Source organism: Oncorhynchus mykiss, chromosome 12, assembly GCF_013265735.2.
Source record: "Oncorhynchus mykiss isolate Arlee chromosome 12, USDA_OmykA_1.1, whole genome shotgun sequence".
In the NCBI taxonomy this organism is placed as follows: domain Eukaryota; kingdom Metazoa; phylum Chordata; class Actinopteri; order Salmoniformes; family Salmonidae; genus Oncorhynchus; species Oncorhynchus mykiss.
In genome coordinates, this window is record NC_048576.1 from 66,356,081 (window position 1) to 66,381,080 (window position 25,000).

General features: G+C 45.8%; 1 protein-coding gene across 1 annotated transcript in view; it reads left to right on the forward strand.

Annotated features, from left to right (window-relative positions):
- rarab (retinoic acid receptor, alpha b) overlaps nt 1-25,000 on the forward strand; it is a 183,071-nt gene that overhangs the window by 53,293 nt on the left and 104,778 nt on the right. Inside the window, exon 3 of the mRNA XM_036938108.1 lies at nt 22,721-23,550. Within this exon, the coding sequence (XP_036794003.1) occupies nt 23,364-23,550 (187 nt within the window). The 5' untranslated portion in view covers nt 22,721-23,363. The remainder of the gene's footprint in view (nt 1-22,720; nt 23,551-25,000) is intronic.

Here is a 25,000-nt window from a genome sequence, read left to right on the forward strand (position 1 = left end):
GACCTGGGCTGGAGCAGACTGGTAGGCTGGTGCAGTGTCATCCGGCTGTGTAGTGGAGGCCATGCTGGTCTCAGGTTCTGCTTGTGTTGTACCAAGCTGGTGGACATGTTCTCTAGATGCAGAGGACACAATGACTCTCTGCCGGTTGAGGGTGTCAATGTACCTCTCTTTTTGTTCGAGCTCCTTTCTAGTTGTGCTCAGATGGTCTCTGAGGTCATCATTTGTCTGACTCAGCTTGTCCATTCTGCTTTCTAATTTAGCTATGGATGCTCTGCTCTCCTCCCTGAACTGTTTCATCTCTTCTTTGAGTTTCTGGACAGTGTCCTCCTCTTGAAGCTTGTTCTCTCTGAGTTCTATGACCTCTGCTTCGACTAGAGAGAGGGTGTTGTGGAAACGTTGCATAGCAGGTGTTCTTATTGAAATTGTCATGTCCTTGACTCTGTCTGCTGCAGGTGAGGTAGGTAAAGGGACGTTGAGGGCTTCCTGCTGGGTCACAGAGACCATTGGGGTCTGCTTTTCTCCATCTCCCTCCTTGACTTTTTCCTCATTTTCTGAGATGATGTCAGCGTCTTCTTTTAGGGTAGCAAACCTATTCTCAAAAGCCTGGAGGCTTGAATCATTGCCTTGTATCAATACAGTTCCATTATTATATAAGTTTACTGTTTGATATGTGTTGCTCTGGTCAGCTTCTTCAAAAATGCTGATCTGACATCCTTGGCTGATGCCCCTCTTTTTTGAGAAAGGGAAATGGTTGCAAATAACCTTTTTCCATATGTTCCCTCGATTGGTATTAAAAATTAAATTAGCTCTTGTTTTGTAACTGGTAAGATCTGCAAACAGGCATTCATGGTTCTGTCCCATCAACAAACCTTTGAAACTTTTCTTAGCTTTCTCTGTTTGGATGTCTGGTGGGTAAACAATTTCCATAGCAACGCTGGTGATGTTGGCTACAATGTTGCAATAGAAGTGCTGTTTCTTGTATTATGGTCTCTTGTTTCTTCAGAGGACTGTTTCACTTTGTTATCCTTTTTTCTTTTCCTTTTTCTTCTGTCCTTATTTTGTCTTCCTTTCTTCTGTTAACTAGATATTTTTTTGTTATTCTTTGTAAGCTAGCTAGCTTCTTCCAGGAGAGTCCTTAGCAACTGCTTAGCAACATGTAAACAATTCAGCTAACAATTCAGCTAGCTAAGATAACTGTATAATTTTATGAAAAATAGTTACTTTTTCAAAATCCTGTCTTTTTGGTTTGTTGCTTGTATTGTCTTCTATTGAGTCTTGCAGTTTTCTTTTGATTTTTTCGATGTACTTCACTCTAAAAAATCATTTAAATCTCAATATATACAGGAGCTCATTTTTCAGCAGCTGCTCAATTTGGAACTTCGGAACTGTCTCTCTCTCTCTAACCCTTTCCCTCCACCTCTCTCTCTCTCTCTGTCTCTCTCTGTCTCTCTCTCTCTCTCTGTCTCTCTCTCTCTCTCTCTCTCTGTCTCTCTCTCTCTCTCTCTCTCTCTCTCTCTCTCTCTGTCTCTCTCTCTCTCTCTCTGTCTCTCTCTCTCTCTCTCTCTCTCTCTCTCTCTCTCTCTCTCTCTCTCTCTAACCCTTTCCCTCCACCTTTCTTTCGTTCTTTCTTTCCCTCTCCAATTTGTCTCTGTTCTTAAAGATTGGGGTTATGATTCCAAATGTCAGGGAAATAACCTACACTCAGGATCAAACTGGACAGTTTTAATATAGCCAATTTGAGTTTTAAAGTCTCACAGCAATGAAGGCGTAATTCACCCTTATTTGTGTCTCTGTGCTTTTGGTTGGATAGTGTTCTAAGTTTTTTCCATATAATTTTACAATCTGCATCAAACCTTGTCATCTGTGGTGTTTTTTGTTAAGTTTTTTATCAATCTCAGTAGTGCTTCTTTTGCTTTTTGCCTGAATATATAGTTGATGTTTTTAACTGCTAGATTGATGCCTTCTTTACTGTGAGTGAATGTGGTATCCAGAAAGATATTTTAGTTCTCTCTCTCGCTCGCTCTTTCTTTTTTTTCTTTTTTTCTTTCTCTCTTTTCTCTCTCTTCTCTTTCTCTCTTTTTTCTCTCTCTCTCTCTCTCTACCTGTCTTTCTACCTGTCTTTCTATGAAGTGGACGGATCAGATCTTTCCCAGAAAAACTCCTTGTCCTAACTATTGGTACATAATTGGTATATAATGGTACAGGCTGCTAATGGTACAGGATGCTAATGGTACTCCTCAAGGCCAGGCAATTATGGTTTGTTCTAACTGGTATGTGCTCCTTTTCCTTTCACGTGCATATCGCCTGCTTTTACTGGAAAATAATATATGCCATTTAGCAGGAGTATTTAGCCAAAGCGACAGGTGGTCCCGGGAATTGAACCCACTATCCTGGCTTTGCCAGTGCCATGCTCTACCAACCGAGCTACAGCTATTTTCTTTTTCATTGCTCTTTACTGTTATAGCACATCAGAAATGTGCAAATGGTTATAACAGCACACGTGTGTGTTTCTGGTGCTACGTAGTCGTTGTCTCATTCAGCTTGTTTCTGAATATGTTGATGACCACTCATCGCACATTTGACCGTGGATCAGCGTGGAACGCTGGCTACATATGGGTTACATTTACGTAGCGCGGTCTGTCCATTTCAAAGTGTTCCCTTTTGCATTAGAACTCTAATGCACTCACGTGTGTGGATGAATGTGCCTGTATGCATGGCAATGCAATGCCCAGAACAATGCCACTGGGCACAGTGTAATAACACACTTGGTTTGTTTACACCAGCGCACCCTCATGCATTTTTACGCACGCGCGCGCGCACACCACACACACACACACTGCTTGAGCGCGTAGCTGTGGACATTACATTACTGTAGGATGTGGAAGGGGGTCTGTTTTAATAAGACGGCTCTAATGACAGTGTAAACCCTCCAAGGCAGAGTCGCTCCACTTCTCCCTCAGTCAGAACACACACACACACACACACACACACACACACCCACACACACAGCCGGCACTGTTTTGGCTCTCCACGCCACACTTCCAGCTTCTGTTTTGGGTTTTCTCTGTACGCTTAGCTTAATCAGACCATACACACACACACACACACACACACACACACACACACACACACACACACACACACACACACACACACACACACACACACACACACACACACACACACGTTGTACACACAGCAGTTCTCTCTCTGCATGGGCTTATCACACCACCCGTACCCTGCGTTTACAGTGTGTTGGAGGTATTTACTGTGTAAGCCAAGACAGTTTAACCTTGAGTTAGAATGTCACAGTGTATTGCAGTTCACTCACTGCCCCACGTGGCTTAGCTGGGTTGAGTTCAGCTAGGCCTTTGTTTTGTGTCTGGTTCAGTCACACACCCCCACACATTTTGTAGTGAGCTCCAGTATATTTGTCTGGTTCATCTAGACACACGTTCACCGTCAAGTCATATATGATGCTATGTGAAATAGAGATATTTTACGGCCTGTTTTCAAAAAGAGGAAGGTCCTCTCTTTTCCAGCCGTCCCTCGAGGTGACGACCACAGGTGGGATGGTTTAGGATGAGGTTTTCTTCACCCTGCCCATCTCCCTCATCTCCCCCACCCCCTAATCTCTCATGTCTATCCAAGACTGATTGTTGTGTGGGAATCCCGGGGTTGTCGCGGAAACCGTGGCCACATGATGCGGCGGTGGCTGACGAATGATCCAATAAACTCTCCTCGCCCCCTTCTCCCACCTCCCCCCGCCTCCACTCCTAAAAAGCGCCGCAGGCACTGCACTGATTAAAGTTCATCCTTTCTATCTATCATCAACTCCCTCCCTCCCCTCTTCCCTTTCTCCATCTCGCTTCCCCTCTCCTCTCTACGCCTCTCGTCCCTCCCTCTCTTCACACAATGGATACCTTTTCCCAAATGCAATATTGAGAGCTGGGGGTGGAGGGTGAGGGGAAAGGGGGAAGGATGGAGGGAAAGTGGGATTTGCCTTTTGCAATCACCCTCCTTCAATGTCAGACAGAGAAGAGATTTTCCACTTTCAGAGAGGCAGAAGGGTCTTTCTCTCTCTCTCTCTCTCTCTATCTATCTCTCCTTTCTCTCTCTCTCTCTCTCTGTGACACTGGTGTCATAGCAATATCAACTCAATTAGACATAGAATTTCCAATCGGTGGCATTTCAATACCTGAATTGAAATGGAACGCAGCCCAATGCTGAAACTGAATTTAGCTCAATTTTGAAGTGGAATGGGAGCCGCAACTCCTATTATTTCCCTTGGCGAATGAGGTCTCGGTCGCTCTGCTAGCTTGGCTCAGTTTGGGTTGGCTTGGTGTGATTTCACAGCGTCCTAAAGATAGGGGGGAGAGGAGCAGAGTAGACAGACCCTGTAACAGGATTATCTGTGTGAGAGCCGGGTGACACTCCAAAAGAGATGTCTGCAGTCTGCACACAATGGTCTGGTTTCTTTCTGGTTCTGCTCAGGCACTAACTGGAGGGGAGATATTTCAGGAGAAAGATGTGAGGACACACAGGCTTGTACATACACAGGTTATCACGTACAGCGTCAGACACACAGGCTGCGTTTAGACAGGCAGCCCAATTCCAATCTTTTTTTCACTACCTGATCTTTTGACCAATCAGATCAGCTCTTCTTTTTCATTTTTTTTTAGGCAAGTTGAGAACAAGTTCTCATTTACAATTGCGACCTGGCCAAGATAAAGCAAAGCAGTTCGACACATATAACAACTCAGAGTTACATTTCACATCACTCCATGTGTATCTGATGTGATTGGTCTGTGCAGTCACGTACACACTGTTTACTCACACAAACTCAGACACACAGACACATTTGTGGGGCAAATTGATGATAGAAGATTACACACACACACACACACACACACACACACACACACAGTGTTTCTCTGTTCAGAACCGATAATTACATCTGAAGCCTAGTTATCTCTCTCTGCCACCCTCTCTGCCCCCCCGTCAACTCCGCCCCCTTCACAAACAAATTGTGTAACACGCTTTGAAGTGAAGGATGGCTTTTGTCTCCCTCCCCCATTCCCTTGTTATATAATGTGCACAAATGCATCATTTGAATGTGCTGCTCCTTGCTGCTTCTCTCTTCTCTCTCTCTCTTCCCATCTCTTTTCTTTCTCTCTCCTTTCTCTTACCTCCTTTATTTTTCTTTCTCTCTCTCTCTCTCTCTCTCTCTCTCTCTCTCTCTCTCTCTCTCTCTCTCTCTCTCTCTCTCTCTCTCTCTCTCTCTCTCTCTCTCTCTCTCTCTCTCTCTCTCTCTCTCTCTCTCTCTCTCTCTCTCTCTCTCTCTCTCTCTCTCTCTCTCTCTCTCTCTCTCTCTCTCTGCCTAATTAGGTCAGAGACTGTTCTGTCTGTCTGCACAGCCCCTGTTCTGTTGTTTTATGTGCCTGTTCTCTATCTCCCTTTCTTCTTTTTTGGACATTTGAATGTTTTGCTTTTAACCCTTAGTCGGCCATTTTGTTGCTCAAAGGAGTGAAACTTTATTGTCCCTTCGGGCGATATTCACGTATTTTAACACTGAGGTCTTCAATGGGCGCGCACTGCCATAGTGAGTAACCCTGCAAGGCATTTTCCCTCCATTTCCTATGTCATATGTACAGGCACATTCACAACACGAGCTTCTTCCATATCCCTTGTTCACAGTTGCAATTCCAGTTGAATATTCCTTGAGTAGGTCGTCTCGGCTGGTACATGTATTTTGTCAGGGATTGTCAGGCATACCGTCCGAGGTTAATAATCCCTGTCAGCAGCTTGGCACACTCGCGGTAAGCAGAAGAGGAGATACCCTGGGGTGTCGATCACATGACACGGAGGAACGTAAGCCTTTTTATTGATTTGTCTTCCTCGTGTTTTTGTTTGTACTATGAGGACGGATGAAACCTCACTCCTGTGTTTCACACACTCCAATGCTTCTTTAATACTGTCAGATGTGTCCGTTCTGGAAATGTCTTGAGAGCTGTATGATTGAAGGCATACGAACACATTGCCTGCGTAATGCATGCATGATATTGTGCTTCCGACAGTTTACTATTTTAAATTGCTCCCTAACTGAGTTATTATTAATCACGTTCGAATTGAATTCCACTGAAAACCAACTGCCGCAGTATGTTTGACTGTTGCAATTAATTCCCTATCATTCACACCGATTGGATGTCGCCCAGGTGTGGGGCGGGGCGTATGTCCTCAGTCCCGATCGTCTACACCGAGTGTACAAAACAATAGGAACACCTTCCTAATTTAGAGTTTTACACTCCCTTTTGCCCTCAGAACAGCCTCGATGCATTGGGGGGCGTGGACTCTGCAAGGTGTCGAACTTTCCACAGGGATGCTGGCCCACGTTGACTCCAATGAGTCCCACAGTTGTCAAGTTGGCTGGTAGTGGATCTTTGCTCTGAACAGCTCGCTCCATCTCATCCCACAGATGCTCAACTGGATTGAGATCTGGTGACTGGGCAGGACACTGCAGGAAGCTGAATTCACTGTCATGTTCGTGGAACCATTCCTGGACAATCCTAACCTTGTGGAATTGGGCATTATCCTGCTGAAAAAAATATATTTCACAGATGGATACACTGCTGCCATGAAGGGATGCACCTGATTGGCGAATGATGTTCAGATATCCTGTGGGATTTAGACATTGCTCCACTTTTATCATGGAGCCCAATGTGTGCCATGAAAACGCATCACACCGTCACTACCAGCCTTCGATGTTGACACGCAGAATCTCTCCATACCCTAGTCTTCCCATCAGCGTGAAACAGAAGGAGCCGGGATTCATCAGACCAGGCAATGTTTTTCCAATTCTCCAGGGTCCAGTCTTTCCATTTCCGTAGCCATCTGCAACCTCAGTTTCTTGTTTTTAGCTGGAAGAAGTGAAACTCTGTGAGGTTGTCGTCTGTCATACCCCCATTCGGCTCAAAGTACGAGGAGTTGTGTATTATTTTATGAGTCTTTGGGCACCAATGTTGGACTGGACTGTCAGTTGACTAACTGTTGCCCGTGTGTTACTCTGCACAATCTGTGTCAGCCTCCTTTGTCCTCTTTTCGACCACTGGCTTGCCATTGGCTGGATGTCCTTTGGGTGGTGGACCATTGTTGATATACATGGGAACGGTTGAGCGGGAAAAACCCAGCAGCGTTGCAGTTCTTGACACACAACCGGTGCGCCTGGCACCTACTATCATACCCTGTTCAAAAGGCACTTAAATCTTTTGTCCGGTCCATTCACCCTCTGAATGGCACACGTACACAATCCATGTCTCAATCGTCTCAAAGCTTAACGATCCTAATTGAACCTCCTTTGATCTACACAGATTGGATTGAGTGGATTTAAGTGACATCAGTAACGGGATCATAGCTTGCACCTGGTTTCACCTGGCCAGTCTCTCACGGGAAAAGAGCAGGTGTTCCTCATGTGTTGTACACTGTGTACATAACAGAGCCTACAATGCTGACTAACAGTACACTTCTAAAACGCTCCCCCTGCCGTGCTAACTGACCGTTTACAGCCGTCCCTGCACTTGCCTACTATTCTGTAAATGATGTGGAGGTGTCAAGTTTAAATCCCTGATCTCACTGTCAGGTAATCTGCCTCGTGTAGAGATGAGTGGATGGTGGAGCAGGGACAGAGATGACGCCCTGTGGACGGAGCTCTAGTCTATGTTACTGGATCTGTGCAGCCAGTGATACATTAACAGAGTGTGTCTCTATTGTGAGCGTGTGTGAGTAGTGTCCCCGCGATTTAGAAAGACACACACACACACACACACACACACACACACACATGCACGAGCGCATAATAATAATTCATTGCATTTCTGTAGCGCTTTTTCATGGTATCTCAAAGAGCTTCAAGAGCAAAATAACAAACAAGTAATATGTCATGACGGGTCAACCAATAGAGGCCAAGCCTTTGAAAGCTGCATCCTCTGCAGATAGAGAGGGTCAGTTCATGGTTTGTGCGAAGGGAGCTGGACAGAGGATGCTAGATGATGGAGTCTGCTGATGATCTTGTAGAGGGCAAGTCTGGAAACCAGCCTGAGTCTTATAGCCACTCCTCTTCCAGTCTGTTTATGACCACTTGGCTGATGCCTCATCAGCTCTGGGCGCCAGAAAGCTCACCACACAAAGTTTAGAATAGTATCCAGTCGTCCTCAATACGAGCCCTCTGCCTCAGCACGGCTGTATTCCACTGTCTCTTGTTTACTCTCAAGCTCCAGGCGACTCCTCACGTGATCTTCTCCAAAAGATCTGGAGTCGGCAGCCAGGTGAAACAAGGTACTGTGTCCAGGTGCATTTTTTTCAAACAAAAGCAAGCTAGCCAAGCCAAAAAGTGTTAACCTGTCCGTCAATCTGCACATCCGTGGCTCATAAATGCCAGATCCTGTATATGAAATAAAAACTCAATGTTGTCAACAACAAAGGAGCTGACACACACTCACACACTCTGTTGCATACACATTCACATTACATGCGTTGCCATTGACTCACTTTTGTGCTCCCTCATCCATAAACAATCTGAGTACACTCGTCCACTTAATCCTCTCTCTCGTTCTCTTTCTCGCTCTCTCACACACACGTACACACACACACGCACGCACTAGGGAACACACTGTTCTTGTTCCTGAGCCATGGTACAGTAGGGATCAGAGGGGTGCGGTGGGACCTGGTTTTAGGGGAGGAGGAGTAGCTCTTCCTTTTATCTCCAGCCCTCTCTTTTTCTCCCTCTCTTTCTCTCCCTTCCTTCCCTCCCGTCCACTAGCTCTCTCAACAACCATCTAACATTGATGTGTGGTTATGAGCTGTGAATGCCACTGCGTGGAGATGAGCTCCAGAGAATCTTGTCGGTTTATGACATTGACCGTGTGTGTGTGTGTGAGTGTGTGAGAGAGAGAGAATACTATTTCCATATCTCCTTCTTCCCTTCTCTCCATTGGTCACCCATGTCCTTTTCTCATCCTTTCCTCTGCTGTCCTCCCCCACTCTATCTATCCATTTCCCTCATCTTTCCCTCTCCCCCTCTCCCTTTTCACCACCCCCCTCTATTTTCCCCTGTTGTCTAGGCTCCACTCCATACGATAACCCTTTCTCTCTGGCATGCCTCTGTGTTCTGTGAGACACAGGGAAACACCGGGTTCAAACTAAAATCACCCTGGGACCCTCATCCTGTCACAGATGCACTGCATAACCAGAGTATGTTGACACCTGCTTGTCGAACATCTCATTCCAAAATCATGGGCATTAATTATGGAGTTGGTCCCCCCTTTGCTGCTATAACAGCATCTACTCTTATGGGAAGGCTTTCCACTAGATTTTGGAACATTGCTGTGGGTACTTGCTTCCATTCGGCAACGAGCATTAGTGAGGTTGGGCACTGATGTTGGGCGATTAGGCCTGGCTCGCAGTCAAGGTTCCAATTCATTTCAAAGGTGTACAATGGGGTTGCGGTCAGGGCTTTGTGCAGGCCAGTCAAGTTCTTCCACACCGATCTCGGGAAAACCATTTCTGTATGGACTTCGCTTTGTGCACTGAGACATTGTCATGCTGAAAAAGGCCCTTCCCCAAACTGTTTCCCTCACTGGAACTAAAGACAGGTAGCTTTCTCCTAGCATCCGCCACGCCCAGATTTGTCCGTCGGACTGTCAGATTGTGAAGCGTGATTCATCACCCCAGAGAACGGCTTTTCACTGCTCCAGAGTCGAATGGCGGTGAGCTTTACACCACTCCAGCTGATGCTTGGCATTGCGCATGGTGATCTTAGGCTTGTGAGCGGCTGCTCGGCCATGGAAACCCATTTCATGACGCTCCCGGCGAACAGTTATTGTGCTGACGTTGCTTACTGCGGCAGGTTGGAACTCTGTAGTGAGTATTGCAATCGAGGACAGAAGATTTTTACCCGATTGTGTGGCTTATCACTTCGCGGCTGAGCCGGTTTTGCTCCTAGATGTTTCCAATTCACAATAACAGCACAGCAGGGCAGACATTTTATGAACTGCATCCTGTGACAGTGCCACGTTGCAAGTCATTGAAAAGAATGGCTATTCTACTGCCAATGTTTGTCTGTGGGGATTGCATGGCTGTGTGCTTGAGTTTATACACCTGCCGGCGACGGGTGTGGCTGAAATAGCTGAATCCACTAATTTTGAAGGGGTGTCCACTTACGTGTGTGTGTGTGTGTGTGTGTATATGTATGAATGATCATACCACAGATCTGGTTAGTGTGTGTGTGTATCTGTGCGTCTGTCCGTCCCTCTACCCCTCTGTCACTATGCAGTAGTATGATGATGATGTTACGGAGTTTGATTATGACCGTGTGTTTATTTGTATGTCAGTAGCTATGCACTGGTCTATATAATATAAATAGGGCTTTGTCTGTGTGTGATTGTGTGCAATGCTTATTGTCTGTCTGTCTGTCTGTCTCTGTCTCTGTCTCTGTCTCTGTCTCTGTCTCCAGTGCATAGCTACATTGTCTGTCTGTCTGTCTGTCTGTCTGTCTCCAGTGCATAGGTACATTGTCTGTCTGTCTCCAGTGCATAGCTACATTGTCTGTCTGTCTCCAGTGCATAGCTACATTGTCTGCCTGTCTGTCTGTCTCCAGTGCATAGGTACATTGTCTGTCTGTCTCCAGTGCATAGCTACATTGTCTGTCTGTCTGTCTGTCTGTCTCCAGTGCATAGGTACATTGTCTGTCTGTCTCCAGTGCATAGCTACATTGTCTGTCTGTCTCCAGTGCATAGCTACATTGTCTGTCTGTCTGTCTGTCTCCAGTGCATAGCTACATTGTCTGTCTGTCTCCAGTGCATAGCTACATTGTCTGTCTGTCTGTCTCCAGTGCATAGCTACATTGTCTGTCTGTCTGTCTCCAGTGCATAGCTACATTGTCTGTCTGTCTGTCTCCAGTGCATAGCTACATTGTCTGTCTGTCTGTCTCCAGTGCATAGCTACATTGTCTGTCTGTCTGTCACCAGTGCATAGCTACATTGTATGTCTGTCTATTACCAGTGCATAGCTGCATAGCTACATTGTCTGTATGTCTGTTACCAGTGCATAGCTACATTGTCTGTCTGTCTGTCTGTGTCTCACCTCAACCTATACGTCCAATGTCAGCTTCATCATCATTCATCTCCAGTGTGTATATGGTGTTTGGTCCAGACAGTCTCCTCCATGGTGGGGATCTCATAGCTTTATTACTGAGATTTATAGCCTCTTTATGGAGCAGACTCCCACTAGAAGTGCCCCTCCGCTCTTACACCAATGGCTCCTTATACTCGGTCTTTCCCACTGGAGGGGGAGTGTGTGTGTGTGAAGTCTTTAAGGGCCTCTGTCTCAGCCCCAGCCCTCCTGGCATCACTTCATTCCATTTCATTTCCTCCTTTAATGGCTGCTGAGCTTGGGAATGGACCATTACCCTCCCTCTACCGCTCTCTACCTCCATCACCTCTATCGTTCTCTCTCTCTGTTCATCGCCAAGTGTCGCCATGGCGAGGGTCGCTAATGAATCGAGACTTCTTTTTTTTAATGGCGAACGAGCGGGCTCTATCTAGAGGGAGAGAGATTTTGTTTCTAACACCTCTTTCTTTTTCTTTTTTTCTATGGTTGAATGGTGTGTGTGTGTGTGTGTGTGTGTGTGTGTGTGGTTATGAGTGTGTCCACGTGACTTGTCACAGTAGTCTCCTTTTATGCACTCTGGAGCTGCGTTGGTAGTAACCAACTCGCTAGCTACCAACTGGTCCTAATGGCCTGGTACTCTGGGCTCTACTGCCCCTCGAACCGCTCTGACGCCAATCCAAATGCAATCGAAAATAATATCAAACACAAAAAATGTTTTGCCTCACTGTGATTGATCAGTTTGAAGAAAGAGCGTCAACGACAGGTTGTGACTGAGTGGAAAACATGGTACTTGTGGATGTTTCAAAGCAGAATGAAACGGACAGAGCTTTTTAAGGTGAGGATTCATTCAAAACACACACAGGCATATTAGAGCTTTTGCATAAAAAAAAAAACGGAATTAAAATGATTGTGCCGTTAAACAATACATCGCCTACCGCATGGCAGAAAAACATTTTAAAAAGCAGCCTATACTCCAAAATTTAACAAATTCAAGCAACCGCCTTTGAGTGTCCTGTATTATTATGCATGCTGGATGGACTGGTTGCCTTGCGCTACGCTGCAAACTGTCTATCGATGAGTCTGGGAGAGAATGTATAGGTCTAGGCGATGCTGTTAGTTTCATTGATTGTGCAGGGAGGCTTACAGAGTTAGCCTACAATTATAGTGAATTTGTATTTGATTTTGAATAGCCCAGTAACAGAGAATTAAAAAAATATTTTTGTAATTAATAGAATGACACTTCCAATTTGTGGATTTCCCCACTCTGGCTCGTTTCCAATAGAAACTGATATTATTTTGCAAGCCTGCATGATGTGACTTGATGCTGGTCTTGTTGGTGACCAGCTTATGATAGTCACCAGTGTCCAAAACAGTGAATGCTGTGAATGTTGACCAGCAAAAAACACAGCTTAGGCTGGTCACCGGCAAAAGCAGCACCTATGCTGGACCAACCTTAGCAGTTTTATTTGGTGTGCATATGTGTGTGGGTGTGAGGGTCTGTGTTAGTGATGGGGGGGGGGATATTATATTTGACGATGTTTGCATGGTATTGTTTTGACTATCGCAATACTGTTTTTTTTCGCTTGTTGGCTGTACCAGCACCAAAACTCCTTCATAGCTTGTTCTCCATCTTCTTTTTAAAATAAGGAGCCTATTTATTTTCAGAACCTTTATTTCCATGACTGATCACTTGTTTTCTCATGGCTCTCTCTCTTGTCCCTCTGCAGCAGACATACGATGAGCAATATGCTTGGAACATCGATTTGCAATACAATCACAGTATCCAATCGCAATACATATCGTGAGAATATCGTGAGGTCCCATAGCAATTCCCAGCCCTAGTATGTGTGCGTGCATGTGTTAGTGTGCGTGTGCACGGCGTTCTCATTTGCGGCCTGGCCCTGAGGAAATGGCTCCATGAAGACCAATTATGTCCCTCCGCCTTCCTCTCCTACAGATGCCAATCAATCAATTAACCAATCGATACTCATCTGCTAAGCTCGTCCGGGCCCACAAGCCAGCTCCATCAGGCACCACAATCAATTACTTTTCGCCTCGCAGTTCACTGGAGGGTTGCCTGATCTGTCTCTCCCTCCTCTCCTGCTTCCATTAAGACCCCTCCCTCCCTCCTGTGTATGATGACCACAAATGTTTATTTTCTTCCTCCCAGGTTTCTGGGCTTGGAGCAGCTACACAGAGCAGTGCAGCTAACTATAGCTGTGGGAATAGTGTTGGAGAGAGAGAGAGAGCGAAAGGCGTTGTGTTTTCCCCCAGTTCCCTTTTGACTTCCTGTCTGGATTTACAATCTACAGTTGGGCCACCCGCTTTGATGGAGTGTGTATTTATGTGTGTGTGTTTGTTCGGGTGTGTTTTTTTGGAGGTGGGGGACAGGGGGGGGGGGTAAATGACAGCTTTCATTATCGATGGTGGCAGGATTACCCGGTGTGTTTTACAGTCTTGCTGTTTCTCATCTAACACACACACACACACACACACACACACACACACACACACACACACACACACACACACACACCAGAGGGGATGGGGTCCTATGGGTTGTTTGTCATCAGAGTCGGTGTGAGTATCGATTGGCTCAGTTTGATGTTATTCCGCTTTGTCACAGAAATGAAGGGACATCTTAGGACGGAGGACGTGTGTGTGTGTGTGTTTCAGGGAGTCAGTGAATGTGTGTGTCTTTGTGTCCAGCCCTCGCGCTACAGCAAACAAAGAAAAGTACGAGGGGTTCTCGACAACAATTACAAAATCCAACCAGAGTGCTTTAACAAGGATTATTTTTTATATGTTGTTTTTTGGGGAAACCCTCTTGTCGTCTGTGGTTATCTGAGCAGGGTTAGAAACAACATCCGCGTATCATCGTCATCACCACCGCCATTATCGAAAATAAGCATTGCACACAATCACACACAGACAAAGCCCTATTTATATTATATAGATATTATATAGATTATATAGATTTAGATTATATAGCTACTGACATACAAATAAACACACGGTCATAATCAAACTCTGTAACATCATTACCTTTTCATTATCACCACGTCTCACCGCCGTGAAATTATCACCGCTATGTGCACTTGATGTTGTAACCGTCCGTCAGCAATGTGCTACCAACATTGCTATCATCATAATCTCTCACAAAAGGCATGCATACTCATTCCACCCTTTTCTCCAGGCAAAAACATGCCTTTTGCCCTTTACTCCACAAACATGTTCTTGCTCTTTCAGGATATCAGAGCCCCTCTGAAGCCTAAGATGTCTTTATCAAAGATGGAGCCTTAGGGAAGGGGGCATGAAGAGAATATGAAGACATCCTCAGTCTCAGCTCACACATCTGAGGGAAGAAGTGAATGCCTGGAGAATGAGAAGCCTAGCTAGCTCTCCCCATCGCCTTTTTTTAGCACTGCTGTTTCCTCCCTTTTCACTGTTAGCACTAGCTACCCCCCCTCCCCCTGTTTCTTGTTAGCCTCCATTAGCCTGCTAATATTGCTAGCACCGAGGGTTGCTAACTCCACTAGCAGTGTATTAGAAATGTATTGTAGGTATTAGCCTTCCCAGCACTTATTCCTCGCTGCAGCTTGGAATCTCAATGAATTGTAAAATGGTGGCCTTAGCGCTACTAGCTGTAGCCTAGTTATGTTTTTATTTTGCGTTGGCACTGCTAGCCTCAATTACAACATGTGTCCTTGTCCGGAATTCTGTTAAAAGTATTAGCCCTGTAAGCCTCCTAAGCTCTGCTAGCGTCGAACAATTGTCCATATCAAGCCCATTGTCAACCCCACCATTACTGAAGGCCGTTAGCCTTATAATGTAAGCCCAGCATACCCCTAGCCTTGATACATTAGCCAACAAAGCTCCTTCAGCCTGGTAGGCATTGAGGAGACATGGAGAGCCCTAGGCCACATTACCTTTGGAGCACTAGGCTACATTAGCAGGTAGTAGCAGCTGGCAGCAGGGGTCCTCTCCATCTCACGCGCCACTAAGCCTGACATTCAGAACCATTAGTGGGCTGTACTGTACTGTGGGTTATACCGCGACCAACAGCAGCATTGGCTTGTAGATTATAGTACAGCAACGGAGGAAGTGGAGGATGACGTACTGCATAGTGGATATTACAGGAAAGTAATGGAGGGATATGGAGGAGTGGGTGGTTGACTTACAGGGGGACGTACTGTACAGCAGGATAGGAATAGTGGTGTTAATGTGTTTGCGTACATATGCACGAGAGCATCTGTGTGCAGATCCATGTGTATGTACTGTAGGCATGTTGGATTATGGATATATGTGAAAAAGGCTGTGTATTTCTATGGATGTGTGTGTGTGTGTGTGTGTGTGAGAGAGATTGTGTGTAGCTGTTGACTGTGGCAGTGACTGACAGCCAAGGGTGTGTCTGGCGGTCTGTGAGGGATCATGGGGGGTCAACGTCTTCTAACCTGTGACCTCTAACCCCTGTGGCTTTGCCAGGGACAGATGGGGCCTCCCCACTCTCAAGCCCTATGAAGGGCCCCTACATAGTCGCCTCATAAATCACTACTAACACTATAGGCCACTTCCTTTACACTGAAGCTTTGTCTATGTCTTTTCCTCCAAACCAGTGGTGGGCAAACTACAGATTATTATTTTGGGTTCAAATACCACTCCAGGCCACACTTGAATGCCTAAAACAAGAGAGAGAGGGAGTTAGTTTCTTGGGAGGGCAAAGACAATGGCCCTAAAGAGAGTCCAATCCTTTGCTCTTCTACAGTGGTTCCCAAACCAATGTTCATAACTATCAGATCTTACAGTTGATCTGTGATCCACCATTTGGGAAACCTTTCTACTATGATTGGCACTAGATCAGTCGTTATCGTGTTATCTCCATGTCCTCCTTCCTATAGAGGAGTTTTGTGCTGGCCAAACCCCATCGTGCTGGCCAAACCCCATCGTGCCGGCCAAACCCCATCGTGCCGGCCAAACCCCATCGTGCCGGTCAAACCCCATCGTGCCGGCCAAACCCCACCGTGCCGGTCAAACCCAAATGTTTTGTCCATGCGAAAACGTTCTATAAATGTGAATGAGTGTTGAATGTGTTTAGTTGTCTGTGCATACAGACTTAATGTTTTGGACTGTGATTTTTGTCTACTTGGATGGTCATATTTGATGTATGTAGGCCTAAAAGAAAATGGGGCTGTCTTTGTGTTTGTAATGTGTGCATCATTTGTGTGGGTATGCATGTTGGTGCACGTGTGTGTGTGTGTGTGTGTGGGTATGCATGTTGGTGCACGTGTGTATACATGTTGGTGTGTGTGTGTACATGGGAGATCTCCAGCACTCACTGGATCTCTGTCCTCAGTCACTAGTCGGAGGAAGGGGGTTTACAGCCTACTGTAGCTAGAGCGGCGCACTAGCTAAACAGCCTAGCTATCCTGCGATATTAATAACCCACCACTCTGCCTCCACACACACACACACACACAATTATGCAAGCACACGTACATACACTCTATGACCCCTCTCTTCCAATGGATGACACAATTCCAGCCATATGTTTCATACAGTATAGGCACTTTTGGAAGCCATGGTTTATAGATGGACAACGGAGGGTTACAGAGGGAGGGTAGAAGAGATGCTGCAGAGTGAGTCAGATTTGCACTAGCTATATACACTGAACAAAAATATAAGCTTATTTCTCTCAAATTTTGTGCAACAATCTGATAATCCATCCACCTGACAGGTGTGGTATATCAAGAAGCTGATTAAACAGCATGATCATTACACAGGTGCACCTTGTGCTGTGGACAATAAAAGGCCACATGCAGTTTTGTCACACAATACAATCCCACAGATGCCTCAAGTTGAGGGAGCATGCAATAGGCATGCTGACTGCATCAATGTCCACCAAAGATGTTGCCAGAGAATTGAATGTTCCTTTCTCTACCATAAGCCGCCTCCAACGTCGTTTTAGAGAATTTGGCAGAGTGCTCCATGGTGGTGGTGGGATTATGTTATGGGCAGGCATAAACTACGGACAACGAACGCAATTGCAATTTATTGATGGCAATTTGTATGCACAGAGATACCATGACAAGATCCTGAGGTCCATTATCGCGCCATTCATCCACTGCCATCACCTCCATGAGCTTGATAATACACAAGGATCTGTACATGATTCCTGGAAGCTGAAAATGTCCCAGTTCTTCCATGGCCTGCATACTCACCAGACATATCACCCATTGAGCATGTTTGGGATGCTCTGGATCGACATGTACGACAGCGTGTTCCACTTCCCGCCAATATCCAGCAACTCCGCACAGCCATTGAAGAGGAGTGAAGCAGCCTGATCTATGGAATGATGTGTTGCGCTGCATGAGGCAAGTGGTGGTCACACCAGATACTATTTTTTAAGGTATCTGTGACCAACAGCATATCTGATTTCCAGTCATGTGAAATCCATAGATTAGGGCCTAATTAATTCATTTCAATTGACTTATATGGGTCTCGTTTATTTATAAATATCGGGTCAGGTGGGAAATTCACGGATCTATTTCCCATCTTTTAGGACCCGTGAAGACCTCTACTCTGAGTTCATTTTTTAAATGTTTTTATTTAACAGTGGGTTAACTGCCTCGTAAAAATGACAGATTTTTACCTTGTCAGCTCTGGGATTCGATCCGGCAACCTTTCGGTTACTGGCCCAACGCTCTAACCACTAGGCTAGGGCCACTGCCCCTAATGGATGTGAGTTAGTGAGTCACTACTGAATTCTGACTGGCTGTGAGTTAATGCTCACTGATAACTGTAGCGGCTACTATTAGTGGTGATGAGTTTGTCAGTACTGGGTATTAGTTACCTATTTTTGCAGGGTCCTGTCAACCCCCCCCCCCCCCTTACTGTCCTGATCCTGAGTTCTATAACCCCAGAACTTTCCTGTTCATCCAGATAAAAATTTGTAGGCTGCAAAAATCATAAATAAATTCCTTCCTTAGCTTCTCATCTGACTCTGCGTGGGTGTAACCTGCTGCTCAGCACTCACGAGACAGTTGCCTGCATAGTGCACATAGCTGATAACAACCACATCACCACATTTTGGCAATGAAGGCAGCCCTTCCACTTACCCAGAGTCGGATGAATTTATGGACATGTGTATATCTCTGTGTGCATCTGAGGAAAGTAGGGATTTGTTTATATTAAGTGGGCCTGCTGCCAGTTCCTGTGGAATGTCGATCCTGTCCTGTCCCGAATTTGACTCTAGAACTTCATCCCCATTCCTGCCTGAATCCAGCGGGCCCTGCTAGACCTGCAGCGGTCCTGTTCCTGTGTCAATCTCTAGTGTCAGTGGTTTGAATATACAGTGGGGTCTGAAGTGATTGACACCCTTGATAAAGATGAGCAGAAATGACTGTATACAAATAAATAGTTCAAATTCTCAGCTGTATTGTGTACCCCCGCCCCCCCCCCCCTGAAAGATAAGGGTCAAAATTATCGACACCCCTATTTTAAATACCTTTCAAATACCCTTGCGATGATAACGACACTGAGCCTTTTTCTAAAAATGTTTTCTGAGTTGGAGAACACGTTGGGAGGGATCTTAGACCATTCATCCAAACAGAATCCTTTCAGATCCTCTGGACTTCTCAATTCAAACCAATTCAAGGTTTCAAACCAATTCAATTGGTTTCAAATTCAAACCAATTCAAGGTTTCAAACCAATTCAATTGGTTTCAAATTCAAACCAATTCAAGGTTTTCAATGGATTTTCAGTCATGTCATCCAACAAATGTAAACGCCTGGAGTCTGATAAACAGCATTGGCACTTGGATTGGAATCGGTGCTTTGGTCAGATAACATGAACATAGAGCTCTTTTGGCCACGCCCACCAGTGTTGGGTTTGGCGTCAAAACGCATGAACAGAAAAGAACCCCGTACCTACTGTAAAATATGGTGGTAAATCTTTGATGTTACGGGACTATTTTGCTTCCGCTGGTTCTGCGGCCTTTATTAAGGTCAATAACTTTACCCAGTACCGGTATTTGAGCCAAATACCTGTTTGTCTCTGACAGGAGGCTGACACTTGGCAGCAAATGGATCTTCCAGCAAGACGACAACCCCAAACACACATCAAAATCCACAAAGAAATTGTTCAATGGTCACAAAATCCACATTTTGCATTGGCCATCTCGGTCTCTGGAATTGATACCAATTGAACACCTGTGGATTGAATTGAAGAGGGCCGTCCAGAAGCGCAGAATCTAGAAGGATTTTGTATGGAGGAATGGCCTAGAGATCCCTCCCAACGTGTTCTCCAACTCAGTGTCCTTTATCCCAGCAAGGTGAGATATTGAAAGGTATTGAAAACAGGGGTGTCAATCATTTTGACCCACTACCTTTTTGAGAAAAACTGTATTACTTGTTAAGCAAAATCTATTTTTCTCTGAGCAATTGTTTGTATAAAATAATTTCATTTTCAAATTTTATTGAGCGTACAATATAGCTCAGCATTTGAATGATTTGATACATATTTGCTCATCTTTGTCAAGTGTGTCACCCGACTGTATGTGTGAGTATGTGCCTGCCCGCGCAGGTGTCTGGGTCAACACGCACATGCGTGTTCATGGTGTGTTGTCAAACATGTACATTCATGTTATATGCGCGAGTTCGATACATATTCGACATGTGTACATCCAGTATTTAATTTTCCGTTTATTTCCCGATAATTCTACATATTAGCAGGAATATCCTTGAGTCTCCACCAATTCGTCGACACCCAGTGGGTGATTTAATACTCACGCACAATGTTCGTTATGGTGTGTCTTGTCCTTAAGACCTCCACTATACTCCCATTTTCCATTTTATTCTGCACCCGCTGTTCCATGTTGTCTCTCCTCTCCTCTGTGAAGTAACTGACATACTGATCAAAGGGTTTGGTCGCAGCATGTAATATATGCCCACAAATATATTCATACTGGAAGATCAAGTAGTTTGTCAAGGATGTACAGACGCACTCTCTTCTCTTTTCTCTCCTCTTCTCCTCTTTTCTTCTCGTCTCTTTTCTTTCCTCTTCTCTTTTTCTTTTCTTCTCTCTCCTCTTCTCTCCTCTCTTCTCTCTCTCTTTCCTCTCTCTCTTTCCTCTCTTCTCTTTTCTATCTTCTCTTCCCTTCTCTTTTCTCCTCTTTTCTTCTCTTCTCTTCTTCTCTTCTCTTTTCCTACTACTGTCAGGTTCATGCATACTGATGCAGCCAGTGTTGGTCACATACTGTAGATGTATAGAGATGCATATATTTATGAACTCCCACTTCTTTATGTATACACTGGTTTATGCCTCTCGTGTGGCCACGCCTTTTCCTCTCAATATAGCCGTCTGTTTCTCTCTCTCTTTCCTCTCTCAATATAGCAGTCTGTTCTCTCTCTCTCTTTTTCTCCTCTCTCAATATAGCTGTCTCTGTTTCTCTCTTTCTCCTCTCTTACACACTGATAGAAATACACTGACACACACACATACACACTGATGCACTGGTATACACACATGCCCATGATTAAATGAACGAGTGCATGGCTATGTAAAGGGGACCTATGGGGTTTAACCTACTTAGTTGGGTGTTTTAATAATGTATGAGCGAGATTGAAAGCGGCGAGCACAACAAGGTATCTTCATCCGCTTCCTCTTGCTTTGATCTAGCCCTCCTCCCCCGCTCCCTGTCTCTCTTTCCCCCTTTCTCGCCATCACTCTCTCTCCCTCTGTATCCTTTGAACGTGTTCTACCCAGTGCATTGTGCTAAAGCTCAGGGTAATTCCCAGGTGGGATCTATGAGCTGCAAGCGGGATGTAGCCATTTTTGATGTATGGTATTCCTTCTCAGGGAAGGACGAATGGTTGGGTTGGTATATGGATGGATGGATGAATGGATATTTGAATAATTTGAGCATGAGAGTCGTGTGTATATACCTAATACAGGAGCTGCTGGAAAGTAATACGTGGTCTGAATTCACTGCATCTTGTTCCGTGTTCCTGTTCTGTTCCTATAAGGGTACTTCGTCATGTTTCTGTTCCTATAAGGGTACTTCGTCATGTTTCTGTTCCTATAAGGGTACTTCGTCACGTTTCTGTTCCTATAAGGGTACTTCGTCACGTTTCTGTTCCTATAAGGGTACTTCGTCACGTTTCTGTTCCTATAAGGGTACTTCGTCACGTTTCTGTTCCTATAAGGGTACTTCGTCATGTTTCTGTTCCTATAAGGGTACTTCGTCACGTTTCTGTTCCTATAAGGGTACTTCGTCATGTTTCTGTTCCTATAAGGGTACTTCGTCATGTTTCTGTTCCTATAAGGGTACTTCGTCATGTTTTAGAGTTTTGATAATAATGCTCTGGTGCACTTATCACAGCAGTCTTGTTTTTATCCCAGACCTTCACCAAGTCTCTCTAAAAGGCCTGTTCATCCCCCTCCTCCCCTCCCCTCCTCACCCGTCAAACACAAACATGTCTGAAAACCCAGTGGTGTTTGGCTGTTTTACGATGGGGGCCCAGAGCACTGTGCCTGCCCGTGTGTGTGTGTGTGGGGCTGACTTCACAAAGCGGGGGTCTGATGCTGGTGCAACACTTTGCAGGAGATCACACACACGCATGCGCTCACACTCACGCACACTCCTGTCGGCGGCGGGAGCAGCACTTTTGCAGGAGATCTATAAAGGTCCCGGCAGTTAAAAACGAGGCCCCTGACCCTGTAAAAAACGGGCCCTTGTGCACCCAACGCCCCCTTACCGGGGCCAGGGCAGAGCAAATGCCTCTCAGACGGCTGCAGACAGACATGATAGACCGGTAGGGAGAAAAAGACACTCGAACGATGTTTTCAACTTTCAGACGGCTCCAATCCAGACTCCAAAGAACAGTAAATGCTTCCCTCCTTTGACATGTCAATGCCAGATGGGTGAAAGAGATGGAAGCAAAGCTGTCAGTGGTAGTGGATGGTGATACAGACATGTATTATAGCTAGTTGCTACAGTGTGTAGCAAAGCGAGAGGTTTTTAGATTTATATAAGGCATGTTGTACAACATCAGCATTGAAAGGCAGAACTAGGTTACTCTTCCCTCCCTCCCGTCTCGCTTGGCAGGTTGCATAAGCTCATCACCATCTCCTGTTTATTTTGAGGAGGGGAGAGAGAGAGGTTCAGATGGACTCCATTAATGAGCCTCCGCATCTCTGATGATGATTCACCCCGCAAGGGCAGGAGGGAGGCCGGGGAGACAGCAGGAGGAGGGAGGGAGGGAGGGGGAGGGGGGGGGGGGGGGGGGGGGGGGGGGGGGGGGGGGGCGAGGAGAAGGGGAGCCGTCCTCCTAGTTGAAAACATTCGCTTTAACAAGATCGCTAGAGAGGAACCCGGGCTCTGTTTTCCCACGCTGTCTACATAGAGATGAACCCGGGCAAAAATCAACGCCACCCCACTGAATATGCATTTGAACCCCTGTCTCTCTGTCTCTGAATGCGCAGCAGTGAGTGAATCTCTATCTAACTCTTGTCTCTTTCTCTCGCTGTCTGTCTGTCTGTCTGTCTCTGTTTCTGAAGGAAAGAAGATTGCCATTCTGCCACAGGTGTGTTGCCGAGACTGAAAGTGAGTCACCGCGGCGATAGCGGTTGACCTGGGGCCCAAGACATGTTACAGTGACAACTAAAACCAGCCATCGTCATAACAATCCTCCTCCTCCTCCGCCGCTCCGTCGTGTTGTTGTGTGAGCTCTGCTGAGTCACTGGAGAGAGAAAAGCTGTTCTCATCCAATCCCCCCCCCCCCCCCCAAGGCCTGAGAAGTCTATCCAATCCTGAACAAGGGATCTGGAGTCCATTGGTGCCAGATAATTCTGCCTAGCGACCTCCCTTAGTATATTATGTAATTGGTGTTTCATTCAAGATATAAAAGCTTAGTGGCCTACTCTACCTCTAGGACACTCTTCATATCAAGGCAGAGGACCAGCCTTTTGGTTCAAGGTTTCTCTGAAGCATCCCCTGGGAGCATCGATTTCACACACCTACACGAATACACGCACACATCGCTGTTGTCCACCGTCACCCACCACCACCACCACCACCACCACTTCTTAATTCATTGGATTACGTCGTCATCGGTGGGTGAGGTTAGGGATGTAGAACGCCGTCACCACGGATACCTACAGGAGACTCTTTGGACTCGGCTCAAGGTCTGCCGAGCAGAACATGGCGGGCAAGGGTAACCCCTGCCTCCCCCCGGGGGGGCCAGGGAGTGCAGGGGGCCCCACTGTCTCTGTGGGGGGATTCCCCATGCCTCACTACTCCTACTTCTTCCCCCACATGCTGGGGGGGCTGTCCCCACCCACCCTGTCCGGACTGCCCATCAGTGGATACAGCACCCCATCGCCAGCCAGTAAGTACCCAATCACACTGCCGTATTCTGTTGTTGGTGTATGTGGACATTAGTGGTTGATTAGAAGGTTATCAGGTACTGCTGAATGGCTGAACATTTTTTGTTGTGCTTGGTTGGTTGACTCTGGCGCACAGACTGACTTGATCCATCCTACATTTGTACCAAAATCAGTATTTGAAGTTTGACATAAAGTTGGATCAATTCAGGAAAAACGCAGGAGGTTAAACATGAGCTGCACAGGTTTTAACAGGGTTGTTGTGCTGTGTACTGATTTCCAGCATCTCCTGTGTTACGTGTATATATATGGCTGTCATGCTAAATGACTTAACCAGATCAAAGTGGAGTGGAGTCTATATAGAACTGGATTCCACATTAGAGGTTTGGTTGGTGTGGAACATAGCCTTGACTAGTTGCTCCTGGCGATCTGGATCCCGGCCAGTTGTCATGAGGCGATGTGTCGAACTGAGCGAGCGGATTGTTCTGATCTAAATGAGGCAGCTTTGAATAACCAATGGAATGTTCCTGGGCACAATGCCGTGTGTGTGTGTGTGTTTGTGTGTGTGTGCATCTGATTTTCGAAGAGCGACAATAAGGGGTGGTTGCTCCGACTGTAGCAGTTGTGACGGTAGCTCACCTGGAGTAAGGAAATATTGACAGGTAGGAGGATGTGATATGGGACCACCCATCCATTCCACAAACAATATTTGATTAAATAATTTATCAAATCAAATTGTATTTGTCACATGCGCAGAATACAACCTCACAGTGAAATGTTTACTCACAAGCCCTTAACCAAAAATGCAGTTTTTAGAAAAATACCCCCAAAAAATTAATTAAAGAGCAGCAGTAAAATATCAATAGCGAGACAATATGCAGGGGGTACCGGTACAGAGTCGACGTGTGGGGGCACCGGTTAGTTGAGGTTATTGAGGTGATATGAACATAGAGGGACAGTTATTAAAGTGACAATGCATAGAAAATAACAGAGTGTAAAGGGGGGGGGGGCAGCAATGTAAATAGTCTGGTTAGCCATTTGATTAGATGTTCAGGATTCTTATGGCTTGGGGGTAGAAACTGTTTAGAAGCCTCTTGGACCTCGACTTGGAGCTCCGATACCACTTGCCGTGCGGTAGCAGAGAGAACAGTCTATGACCAAGGTGGCTGGAGTCTGACAATTTTTAGGACCTTCCAGGACCTCTATACCAGGCGGTGTCAGAGGATGGCAGGAAGCTTGGCCCCAGTGATGAACTGCGCCGTACGCGCTACCCTCTCTGGTGCCTTGCGGTCGGAAGCCGAGGAGTTGCCAACCCGTCAGGATGCTCTCGATGGTGCAGCTGTAAAACCTTTTGAGGATCTGAGGACCATGCCAAATCTTTTCAGTCTCATGAGGTGGAATAGGTTTTGTTGTGCCCTCTTCACAACTGTCTTTCTGTGGTTGGACCATGTTCGT